This window comes from Ostrea edulis, chromosome 3, assembly GCF_947568905.1.
Source record: "Ostrea edulis chromosome 3, xbOstEdul1.1, whole genome shotgun sequence".
Taxonomy (NCBI): Eukaryota; Metazoa; Mollusca; class Bivalvia; order Ostreida; family Ostreidae; genus Ostrea; species Ostrea edulis.
Genome location: NC_079166.1, coordinates 95471125 through 95484204, shown reverse-complemented (window position 1 = coordinate 95484204; position 13080 = coordinate 95471125). Strand labels below are relative to the sequence as shown.

General features: G+C 37.8%; 2 protein-coding genes across 3 annotated transcripts; one reads left to right on the top strand and one right to left on the bottom strand.

The window, feature by feature from the left end:
* Positions 1-1559: 1559 nt before the first annotated feature.
* On the bottom strand, positions 1560-4614 carry LOC125675689 (uncharacterized). Its single transcript, XM_056159571.1, has 3 exons — positions 3251-4614; positions 2749-2870; positions 1560-1959 (listed from the first exon to the last, which is right to left on the bottom strand). The coding sequence occupies exons 1-3, from the start codon at positions 3364-3366 to the stop codon at positions 1835-1837; spliced, it is 363 nt and encodes a 120-aa protein (XP_056015546.1). The 5' UTR covers positions 3367-4614; the 3' UTR covers positions 1560-1834.
* Positions 4615-7404: 2790 nt separating this feature from the next.
* LOC125674377 (uncharacterized) lies at positions 7405-12679 on the top strand. Of its 2 annotated transcripts, none has more exons than XM_056159570.1 (2): positions 7405-7532; positions 9647-12679. In XM_056159570.1, the coding sequence occupies exon 2, from the start codon at positions 9648-9650 to the stop codon at positions 11145-11147; it is 1500 nt and encodes a 499-aa protein (XP_056015545.1). In that variant the 5' UTR covers positions 7405-7532; position 9647; the 3' UTR covers positions 11148-12679. The 2 variants fall into 2 exon arrangements, with proteins under 2 accessions (XP_056015545.1, XP_056015544.1); XM_056159569.1 differs by having other exon boundaries at positions 7447-7835.
* The last annotated feature ends 401 nt before the right edge of the window (positions 12680-13080 follow it).

Sequence of the window (13080 nt, the reverse complement as noted above, 5' to 3'; positions counted from 1 at the left end):
TAATTAGTGTTAGAATCAGGCCCGTGAACTCAAATCACATCCTAATTAGTGTTAGAGTCAGGCCCGTGAACTGAATCATATCCTAATTAGAAGCCCGTGAACTGAATCACATCTTAATTAGTGTTAGAATTAGGCCCGTGAACTGAATCACATCTTAATCAGTGTTAGAATGAGGCCCGTGAACTGGATCATATCCTAATTAGTGTTAGAATCAGACCCGTGAACTCAATCACATCCTAATTAGTGTTAGAGTCAGGCCCGTGAACTCAATCACATCCTAATTAGTGTTAGAATCAGGCCCGTGAGCTGGACCATATCCTAATTAGTGTTAGAATCAAGCCCGTGAACTGGATCATATCCTAATTAGTATTAGAATCAGGCCCGTGAAGTGGATCATATCCTAATTAGTGTTAGAATTAAGCCCGTGAGCTGAATCACATCTTAATCAGTGTTAGAATTAGGCCCGTGAACTGGATCATATTCTAATTAGTGTTAGAATCAGGCCCGTGAACTCAATCACATCCTAATTAGTGTTAGAGTCAGGCCCGTGAACTGAATCATATCCTAATTAGAGGCCCGTGAAGTGAATCACATCTTAATTAGTGTTAGAATTAGCCCCGTGAACTGGATCATAACATAATTAGTGTTAGAATTAGGCCCGTGAACTGGATCATATCCTAATTAGTGTTAGAATCAGGCCCGTGAACTGGATCATATCCTAATTAGCATTAGAATCAGGCCCGTGAACTGGATCATATCCTAATTAGTGTTAGAATCAGGCCCGTGAACTCAATCACATCCTAATTAGTGTTAGAGTCAGGCCCGTGAACTGAATCACATCTTAATTAGTGTTAGAGTCAGGCCCGTGAACTGGATCATATCCTAATTAGAGACCTGTTAACTGAATCACATCTTAATTAGTGGTAGAATGAGGTCCGTGAACATGATCATATCCTAATTAGTGTTAGAATAAGGCCCGTGAACTCGATCACATCCTAATTAGTGTTAGAGTCGGGCCCGTGAACTGGATCACATCCTAATTAGTGTTAGAATCAGGCCCGTGAACTCAAACACATCCTAATTAGTGTGAGAGTCAGGCCCGTGAAATGGATCATATCCTAATTAGAGGCCCGTGAACTGAATCACATCTTAATTAGTGTTAGAATGAGGTCCGTGAACTGGATCATATCCTAATTAGTGTTAAAATCAGGCCCGTGAACTCAATCACATCCTAATTAGTGTTAGAATTGGGTCCGTGAACTCGATCACATCCTAATTAGTGTTAGAGTCGGGCCCGTGAACTGGATCACATCCTAATTAGTGTTAGAAGCAATCCCGTGAACTCAATCACATCCTAATTAGTGTTAGAGTCAGGCCCGTGAACTGGATCATATCCTAATTAGAGGCCCGTGAACTGAATCTTATCCTAATTAGTATTAAAGTCAGGCCCGGAAACTGGATCACATTTTAATTCGTGTTAGAATTAGGCCCGTGAACAGAGTACAGCATCAGGACAAACACCACCAAATGTTTTCCCATAGACTTCCATACAAATTCCAATCACTGTCAATTATTTATTAAGCCAATTTTCAAAAAATCAGTCACCATTCAGCAAAGTTCATCATCTCCCCTTCAAAATTCCACCAAAAAATATATGGCTTGCCGTTGCGTTTTTCCTTCAAATTTTGGCCTGTTTACAACTAGTGTAGATCCGCACTGAATGAAATTGTCCATCCAAATATCACCTCTCCACTCAGATCTTCCCTTATAACTTCTGTATCTTTCTACATATTCTGTTATGTCACCTGTCATTTTTATCACTTATATTTCACTATTAAATTCCATCACAAAGATTTTCTGTTAATGACCAATCAGATCTCCTGTCAACTTTTCTTCTCCGCACAACTTTGGGTGTCCACAATGGCGGCGCCCTGTAGCTAGGCAATTCTGGTGTTTTTCCTATAACCAAATGGAAAACAAAGTGAAAAAGTGGCCAATTTGACATTTTTAGATAACATGCACATAGTACATGTAAAATATGTAACATGAAAAAATTACATGAAAAAACATGTAAATTATGACTATCTATATAATGTAACCCCTCACACATGATGAACTCAACTGTGATATGAAGCTGTGTTGAATGTCAACTTTATAATGACTTTTACAGTGCTTATTGAAGTAAGAAATGTAAATAACAGTCTTATTGTCTTATTTTTTATGTTTTCAAGAGGATGTGAGGATTCACATGTAATTTACATATTCAGGGTACATTCTACCCGGTTTTTGAAAAAATGGCCAAAAAATCTTAATTTATCAAGGAAAAATGCTTTCAAAATGCATTTACTTTTCCAATTCAGAATGAATTCACTAAGCTGCTGACAGCCAATTAATAGAAGGTTATTAAAACATATGAGGGGTAATCTGATCTAGTAGTGTTGTTTCGCTGTAACAGTAAAACTGTCACTACCCTCTTTAACTCAGATACATTTTGCAGTGAGGGTTGCTTGCTAATTCCTATCATGATAATAAATTATTACACAATATCACTTAAACTTGACATGATGCTGATAGAGCACTGGAAAAAGCACATCACAAGTGAATTTCACTTCAGACAGAATATTCCTAGCAGAATTATATGTCAGTTTTCAAAGATGGGAAAATTCAAAAAAGGGAATAATTATGGTTTTAAGCCAAAATATGTGCCTCACAACAAGGGGAAATTACATGAAAAAAAAGAAAACTCACCTGCACCATTCACGAGAGTTGACAGGGAAACCCTACAACTGGTGACGCATCCACCCTCTCTGTGTGAGGAGCAGGAAATGATGCTCAGGCCTGGGTGCCACCGACTGCTTCGGCCAAGACCCCTGAAAAAGGAAGGAAACCATGAGACTTTAAATCAGGCTGAATCCTCAGGGTAACGATTACAATTCTTCTAACTTTCTTAAATTATGAAACAAAACCTCTTTGAGTAAAAAATATTTTTTCTAATTCTCAGAATAGGCCCACATATGGCCAAATTGGCTGAAATAAGGGGTATCCCTAAGATCCTGTAAATTTAATTAGCTTAATTAATTTTATAATTAATAAACTCTCTAAATTATAGCAACATTACAATAATTGTTCATTCATATGAAGAGAAAGTTACAAAAAACAGTTGTTAGGGACTGTGATGAGCCTCTTGACTCAACTTTGAGAACAAGTATAGTCAAAGGGAAGTAACTCTAATTTCTGAAAATGAACTTGCCTGGTTAGGAAGTAATCAGGTACATAACTGATTCCGACAGGTGTGAAAATGACTCCTACAGACTGCTGCATCTGGAAAAGACATGTGGCATGTTCAACGCAGAGTTCAAAGAACATGGGCGGGCCAATCCAGGCTGTGATGGTGACCTAACCTGGGACTTGGACTCTGAAGAGAGGCGTGGCCTGGGCACTAGGTTACGGCTTAAATGTAACACCTGCACCCACGTGTCCAAAATGTATAGTCTCTATGTCGAAGTAGAATCCGGTTCCAGGGGAAGGAAAGCAGCAGCAATAAACTATGGCCTACAAATAGGTCTCAGCCAAACCCCCATTGGCAGTTCTTCTCTTCGTAAAATCCTCATGTCAACCAACACCCCACCTCCAGCCGAGTCTTCTCTACAAAAAACAAGCAACACCATTATGCAAAAAGTAATCACCTTAAACAAGTCTGATATGAAAAAAAGATGTAAGAAATTAGTTGATATTAATAAATTGAGGGGGGGCCAAAAGTTCAAAAACCATAGGAATTCAGTGCGACGGGATGTATAATAACGCCCTATATTCTGGGGTAGGGGAAACCCCCTTCCAGCCAGCTATTCAAAACCACCATCTAAATATGCTAAATGAAATGAAATTTACATGTAAAATACATATAATTACATAAAATGCACCAGGGCATGTGTGACTTGCTGCACACCCCCTGCAACTGGCAGTGAATCCTCTCCTGGTTGATAGAGTGGGACTCCACTACCAAATGCTGGGGGTTCACACACAGCTTGGTATGGCAGAGGTGGTTACATTCTACATTGTCACGTGGAAACTGACTCCGAGTCAGTTTCCAATCTGCCATAAGGGCAACTCTGTGGGCCTTTTCCACCTTTCTTCCCTCCTCTGGCCAGTAGACAGTTTGTAGCCCATAGCCAGAGGGGGAAATCCTACCCCTCCAAATGATGCAGGTGCCCCCTTGGGGGCCCCGTACACTTTTACGATTTACTTTTTCTTTCAAATTATCAAAAAATGCATCCATTTTATTGTAAAACTGACAAATGGCGCTAAAAATGCACTACTTTCTTACACTTACTTCATAAACTGGTTCTCGCTACCTCAGTATAACCAAATGGAAAACAAAGTGAAAAAGTGGCCAATTTGACATTTTTAGATAACATGCACATAGTACATGTAAAATATGTAACATGAAAAAATTACATGAAAAAACATGTAAATTATGACTATCTATATAATGTAACCCCTCACACATGATGAACTCAACTGTGATATGAAGCTGTGTTGAATGTCAACTTTATAATGACTTTTTACAGTGCTTATTGAAGTAAAAAATGTAAATAACAGTCTTATTGTCTTATTTTTTATGTTTTCAAGAGGATGTGAGGATTCACATGTAATTTACATATTCAGGGTACATTCTACCCGGTTTTTGAAAAAATGGCCAAAAAATCTTAATTTATCAAGGAAAAATGCTTTCAAAATGCATTTACTTTTCCAATTCAGAATGAATTCACTAAGCTGCTGACAGCCAATTAATAGAAGGTTATTAAAACATATGAGGGGTAATCTGATCTAGTAGTGTTGTTTCGCTGTAACAGTAAAACTGTCACTACCCTCTTTAACTCAGATACATTTTGCAGTGAGGGTTGCTTGCTAATTCCTATCATGATAATAAATTATTACACAATATCACTTAAACTTGACATGATGCTGATAGAGCACTGGAAAAAGCACATCACAAGTGAATTTCACTTCAGACAGAATATTCCTAGCAGAATTATATGTCAGTTTTCAAAGATGGGAAAATTCAAAAAAGGGAATAATTATGGTTTTAAGCCAAAATATGTGCCTCACAACAAGGGGAAATTACATGAAAAAAAAGAAAACTCACCTGCACCATTCACGAGAGTTGACAGGGAAACCCTACAACTGGTGACGCATCCACCCTCTCTGTGTGAGGAGCAGGAAATGATGCTCAGGCCTGGGTGCCACCGACTGCTTCGGCCAAGACCCCTGAAAAAGGAAGGAAACCATGAGACTTTAAATCAGGCTGAATCCTCAGGGTAACGATTACAATTCTTCTAACTTTCTTAAATTATGAAACAAAACCTCTTTGAGTAAAAAATATTTTTTCTAATTCTCAGAATAGGCCCACATATGGCCAAATTGGCTGAAATAAGGGGTATCCCTAAGATCCTGTAAATTTAATTAGCTTAATTAATTTTATAATTAATAAACTCTCTAAATTATAGCAACATTACAATAATTGTTCATTCATATGAAGAGAAAGTTACAAAAAACAGTTGTTAGGGACTGTGATGAGCCTCTTGACTCAACTTTGAGAACAAGTATAGTCAAAGGGAAGTAACTCTAATTTCTGAAAATGAACTTGCCTGGTTAGGAAGTAATCAGGTACATAACTGATTCCGACAGGTGTGAAAATGACTCCTACAGACTGCTGCATCTGGAAAAGACATGTGGCATGTTCAACGCAGAGTTCAAAGAACATGGGCGGGCCAATCCAGGCTGTGATGGTGACCTAACCTGGGACTTGGACTCTGAAGAGAGGCGTGGCCTGGGCACTAGGTTACGGCTTAAATGTAACACCTGCACCCACGTGTCCAAAATGTATAGTCTCTATGTCGAAGTAGAATCCGGTTCCAGGGGAAGGAAAGCAGCAGCAATAAACTATGGCCTACAAATAGGTCTCAGCCAAACCCCCATTGGCAGTTCTTCTCTTCGTAAAATCCTCATGTCAACCAACACCCCACCTCCAGCCGAGTCTTCTCTACAAAAAACAAGCAACACCATTATGCAAAAAGTAATCACCTTAAACAAGTCTGATATGAAAAAAAGATGTAAGAAATTAGTTGATATTAATAAATTGAGGGGGGCCAAAAGTTCAAAAACCATAGGAATTCAGTGCGACGGGATGTATAATAACGCCCTATATTCTGGGGTAGGGGAAACCCCCTTCCAGCCAGCTATTCAAAACCACCATCTAAATATGCTAAATGAAATGAAATTTACATGTAAAATACATATAATTACATAAAATGCACCAGGGCATGTGTGACTTGCTGCACACCCCCTGCAACTGGCAGTGAATCCTCTCCTGGTTGATAGAGTGGGACTCCACTACCAAATGCTGGGGGTTCACACACAGCTTGGTATGGCAGAGGTGGTTACATTCTACATTGTCACGTGGAAACTGACTCCGAGTCAGTTTCCAATCTGCCATAAGGGCAACTCTGTGGGCCTTTTCCACCTTTCTTCCCTCCTCTGGCCAGTAGACAGTTTGTAGCCCATAGCCAGAGGGGGAAATCCTACCCCTCCAAATGATGCAGGTGCCCCCTTGGGGGCCCCGTACACTTTTACGATTTACTTTTTCTTTCAAATTATCAAAAAATGCATCCATTTTATTGTAAAACTGACAAATGGCGCTAAAAATGCACTACTTTCTTACACTTACTTCATAAACTGGTTCTCGCTACCTCAGTATAGGACAAACACCACCAAATGTTTTCCCATAGACTTCCATACAAATTCCAATCACTGTCAATTATTTATTAAGCCAATTTTCAAAAAATCAGTCACCATTCAGCAAAGTTCATCATCTCCCCTTCAAAATTCCACCAAAAAATATATGGCTTGCCGTTGCGTTTTTCCTTCAAATTTTGGCCTGTTTACAACTAGTGTAGATCCGCACTGAATGAAATTGTCCATCCAAATATCACCTCTCCACTCAGATCTTCCCTTATAACTTCTGTATCTTTCTACATATTCTGTTATGTCACCTGTCATTTTTATCACTTATATTTCACTATTAAATTCCATCACAAAGATTTTCTGTTAATGACCAATCAGATCTCCTGTCAACTTTTCTTCTCCGCACAACTTTGGGGTGTCCACAATGGCGGCGCCCTGTAGCTAGGCAATTCTGGTGTTTTTCCATCATATATAGGAAAACGAAAGTAGAAGGTATGACGTATGCAATTTGTGTGTGTTTGAGTGCACAGAGTTTCCGGTCGGATCAGTTCACGGGCTTATAGCCTTTCCCATTTAATAAATCACGATATTTTAAACCTATTTATAGTTCAGAAAATTTTACGACTATATACATAGATACAGGTATTAGTCCAACGATTTTTAAATGGGAAGTACAATGTCACGGGTATTTCCTTACATCTATTTTAAGTTCCGAAAATTTTCAGTCAGTCATTATTCAGCCATCATTATCAGGCTTTAAAACATCGTGATATATGACTTATAACATCGTAAGTACTATTTTATTGATTAATACCTGCATCACATTCAATACTAATATATGTACGCTGTCAGATAAGTCGGACCAAAACAAAGTCGGACTATAGCAAAGTCGGACCAAAACAAAGTCGGACAATAACAAAGTCGGACCAAAACAAAGTCGGACTATTACAAAGTCGGACTACCGATAAATAGAATATAACTCGGTCAATTTAATAATGAACAGATAATTATCCGCAAAAGTGTTTGATCCTAAAAGAACACAACCTTGGTCCGGAAAAACGATTGCTGGCAACACAGAATATGCGATACCGGTGAGTGTATAAATTTTTAATATCAAATAAGTTATTTACACATGTATATCATCACATGTTTATAATCAAATTACAAATAATTAATACATAGGTCTTTAGAAGCGCTAGGTTTTGAAAGAGGGATAAATTTCATCCATAGAAAACAAGTTTGTATGAAACAAGTTGATTCATCAAAATTTTGATTATGTAGTAGCCAGTTCTAATGCTATTTTGTTCACAAGAACATTAAGTGCATTAAATATTGCAGAGATTTATCATTATGTATCATAGTTGATATAGACAAATCATGTTATAAGATTTGATGTAATCTTCCTAATAGATACTTTTACCTACTACTTACTTTTTCTACCGATTTACGCTAATAATTGCTTATCTTTGGTTTGCTACACAAGTTATTGAAGTAACAGTATAGAGTAATACACTCCATGAATGTGTCCGTGTGTGTGATATGCCAATTTCATTGTGTTACTCTCTGAACTTTGTGTATAATACTGTGATGTGCTTGATTGAAAACCTGATATCTTTTTATCTCTATGACTGTCTTGTATAATGTCACACTGTTCTTTATACCATGGAAAATAAAATATTTATTTTGAAAACATATGTTGGCCATTTCTCATTCTAAAACATCATTTACGCATATAGTAATCTAGTAAATATTAGATTAGGCATATAATAATCTATTTTTTTATCAATCGTATAAACAATCAATCACAAGGGCGAATCCAGGTTAATTTTCCAATGGAGGGGGGGGGGGGGTCTCACACTGTGGGGGTGCAAGTGTATAGATTCTAACAGAAAACCTTTTTTTCTTTTTATTCATTTCTTTTTTATATATAAACACAGTAAATACATTCTGCAAAGAAACTTGTACAAAATGTTTATAACAAGCTACTGAAGGTATATATGTATATATCCTTTTCATCATTTTTATATGCAATATGTATATGTTTCTGAATTTCATAAAATTATTTTTTGTTATTGATATTTGAATAACCTTCAAATTCTCTGAAGAAATGCTGAACACTAGCACACCCCCAAAATAAATGTTCAATTGTTTCTGGCAGAATGTACATAATTTTGATTTAGAATAAGTATGAGTTTGAAGCTAAAATTGTGTTCAGAGTTCTATATTGAAACCGTTGCTTTTTTCTGCTTAACTTTGGCAAAATAAATTCCAAGTAGAGTAAACTTACAAGTCCCCAAACAGAAAAACTGTGAAATTTCAACCAACCCCCCCTTCACCTCGCTGGATCCTGTAAATATCACACCTACAGGTAAATCTGTCACTTTCAGGTTCATAATATCGCCCAAATGTAAAAGAAAAGAAAAATTAAATGAGTTAATTTGTTAATTTCGATTTACATTCACAATTATAAGTATAGTCCGAGTTTGTTATGGTCCGAGTTTGTTATGATCCGACTTTGCTATAGTCCGACTTTGTTTTGGTCCGACTTATCAGTAAATCATATATGTATAACAGAATTGAGTTTGATTCTAGCACTCGGCATTGTAGATATACTTACTATGTATCACGTGGTTTAACATATTTTTGTCAATTTACACAATACTATATAATATCTGTAATTCAGGCTTGGGGTATAGCATCATATTTAAAAGAGGTCTTCACCATTGTTTTGAGGGAGCCGGCCGCTATCAGCCAATTCATTTTACTTTGAATGTCAAAATAACGTTGCATTTAAAAATAACTGGGAAATGTACGTTGTCACGTAAAAATGAAGAGGGGGTCTTCCCTGTAGTTGTTACGTGCCTAAAATGCATAAAAAGATTACATGTATCCCTACTTACAGAATGGATCACATTCCCCGTGTGTCAGAAGTCCTCTACGTGGGTCTATGTTGGGAGATGGGGACACCGAAAGAAGTGACCATCAGAAGGGACGTGTTGGACATGGAGGAAATGATAGAGACACCTCTACAGATATACAGAGGAGAGAGACTGATGATGAGTGGTAGTTATAGGGAGGGGTTCAGGTTTAAATCATCTGACAGGGACCGCATGTTCTGGGGCTGTCATTACAAATTGATATCCGATATATCTCAGTCCTCGTTTTATACTGCATCAGGAAATACCATTATCCTAATGGACAGTATGGATACACCTCCTGGATTTGTCAGATTGCAGCTCCTAACACCAACGTCAAATCCCAACATCAGTTCATCTCTCGTCCTACTCAATGACAGAGTTTATATATCAAGTTCACAGTTCCAACAGCGATCGGTCGATTTCAGTAATAATATTTCACCTCACCAGATTTTCACTCCTCATGGCCCTTGTACTACTTCTACTATTGCATCCATTGAAGCCGATTACGCTCACTGTTTTGCCAGCATACACTGGCCTGCATTAACACGACCCTGGATTGACAGATGTCTCAGGCATACTTGGCCTCCAGTACGTGTCCTTACAGATATTGTAAACAATGGTTGTCACTGTGTGCCTATAGGAAGTAAAATTCTCTCTAGTGAAAACCAATTAGAATGGAGATTGTCATTTTCTCAAGCTGAACAAAAACTAGTTTACGCCATGAACCACACCCAATTTTTATGTTACGGACTTCTGAAAATATTTCTAAAGGAGGTCATTAGTTACAATGTAGAAGAGCCATTATTGTGTTCGTATTTCATGAAAACTACAATGTTCTGGATTATACAGGCGGGGTGTATCAGATGGTGTCCCCAAGATTTACTGAACTGTTTCTGGACGTGTTTCAAGTATCTCATTCACTGTGTTTATCGCGGTGAGTTCCCGAACTTTTTCATTCCACAGAACAATATGTTCCTAAACAAAGTTGTAGGTCACGCCCGCACATCTTTACTGGAACAACTTTATCAGTATTACAGAATGGGCGTGTCCTGTCTGCTACACAGTAAAACCCTCAGATCGATCCTACTACCAGCCCTCAGTAGTCCGTCCTTTGTTTTACACTCGGCTGAAGGACATTATAACGCTGTCGAGGCGATAGATCTTGTTGTCCAAAGGGAGATATTTTCACTCCCCTTTCCCTGGAAAGAATTCACTCACTGTCTTCTGCTGCTGAAATCAATAGATAAATTATCACGGTTATCTCTCTCACCATACCAAACATTAACATTACAGTATGCTACAGCAGGGGTTCTCACTCAGACGGCCTTTGTTATGGTAAACAATGATACATGCTGCACACATAGACAAGTGTACACATTAGACAAGACGGTGTGTAATATGTTGAAACTGGTAGCACGTGTAGGTAGTGTAACCCAGTCACTGTATCTAGCTCTGTATTACTATAGAATGGGTCACCGTATCTAGCTCTGTATTACTATAGAATGGGTCACCGTATCTAGCTCTGTATTACTATAGAATGGGTCACTGTATCTAGCTCTGTATTACTATAGAATGGGTCACTGTATCTAGCTCTGTATTACTATAGAATGGGTCACTGTATCTAGCTCTGTATTACTATAGAATGGGTCACTGTATCTAGCTCTGTATTACTATAGAATGGGTCACTGTATCTAGCTCTGTATTACTATAGAATGGGTCACTGTATCTAGCTCTGTATTACTATAGAATGGGTCACTGTATCTAGCTCTGTATTACTATAGAATGGGTCATTGTATCTAGCTCTGTATTACTATAGAATGGGTAGATATAATGACGGACTTCATGTTACTTATCTCACAAAACAAAGACTATCACAGCCCTACATCATGTATAACGGTGTAGTAGATAATGAAGCTGTAGGCAGGCTGTCTCTGTCTAGAAAAATGAAAACAGCCTGGGTAAATGACGTCACATTAAACCCTGATCTCCATATCATTAAAGAATTAATTCTAGAACAAGAAGTCAGTAAACAAAATGGTACATTGGTTTTAATCATTTCACCTTTTGTGTTGACTGACATGTTGTCTGTGTTGTGTAACTACAGACTGAGTAACAGATCCCAGTATCTACAGTCACTCACGGATCTACAGACCCTGCTGATATACGATGATGGCAGATATGTACCTTTACACATTAGAGACCTCTCGTGGCAGATACTGGGGATCTGTCAACACGTTGTGGGGGACTTACACGGGGCATTACAGTCTTATCAAGAATCACTCAGACAGAGACCATTCCATACAATACAGAAAGCAACAGAAGCTAGAATACAGTACATTAGGCGTCAGTTTCACGGAACATAGATTTAGTACCTGTATGTGGTCCCTTCCTGATTTGGGAACTCATTGATCTGTAGACATTAAACACAACAAACTACCATTACGGATTTAGTTGATTCACGTACCTATCTCATTCTGGTTTTTATTAAAGTGTGTTGAAACAAAGCACACTGTCTCCTCTCTGTGCAACTCGGATGTCAAATTCACAAACGGGGTATGTAGTTGAAGGTGTATCCCCTACTTTATGTGTATTTTGTGTTCGTGTTGAGCTGAATCCAGGGCAATCCATCTTGAGTTAATTGATAATTTATATTTTAATAGAAAAGTAACAATTTATTTCAATGTACCACCATGATGTAATATGCATCTCTTATAAGTACTTCTATACATACGTGAACGTTCCTGTGACATCGTCTCATGGTAATTACTGCCAGAGAATAAATTTCGAAATAGGAAAATTATCCACAGTGAAAAGATTGATATACACATTACTTGTTGGAATTCTCGGGCTCCTTCAATTCCAATAAATCAGAATTATTTGACTGATATGGTGCTTTATAACGATCATCAAGCATACCTGTGTATAATCATTCTATAGATGTTGCTCGTGTCTTCTGGACGGAATGAGTATTTACAGTGTATAAAAAAATAGATCAAATTAAAAGATGTTATACATATTACTTGTTTTTCATTTTTTGTGTCTTCTGTAAGATGGCATTGTACTACAATGGAATGTTTTGTTTATTTGTTTTATGTTGCTTCGTGCACATGCTCGGCGCTTAGGCGCATCAGTCATGTTAGCTGCAATAATGTAGCCCTATCCAATTTTTTTAATTCTGACGTTTTCGGGATAGGGCTACAATTCCATAGGATTTCCGTAATGGTGCAAAATAATTTTATGAATAACCGATAATAAACTCTGTGTATTAGTCCCAAATGTTGTTTACACCAAAAGGAGTACCAACTTTGTGCTCGGGCATGTCTAATAAAGGTGTTTTTCATTAATTATAATTCACAGCATGCAAAATTCTTCGTCTGCTCCGCTATGCTTGTTATCGCGAGATCTCGTAGGTGGATCT

What these genes read in the sequence shown, in the direction of transcription:
- LOC125675689 (XM_056159571.1), bottom strand. Translation starts at nt 3,366, where the DNA reads ATGTTCTTTGAACTCTGCGTTGAACATGCCACATGTCTTTTCCAGATG. An exon ending in CCTGATTACTTCCTAACCAG is followed by an intron (nt 2,871 to 3,250) that starts GCAAGTTCATTT and finishes TTCCTTTTTCAG; the next exon opens with GGGTCTTGGCCGAAGCAGTC. An exon ending in AACTCTCGTGAATGGTGCAG is followed by an intron (nt 1,960 to 2,748) that starts GTGAGTTTTCTT and finishes ATTTGGTTATAG; the next exon opens with GAAAAACACCAGAATTGCCT.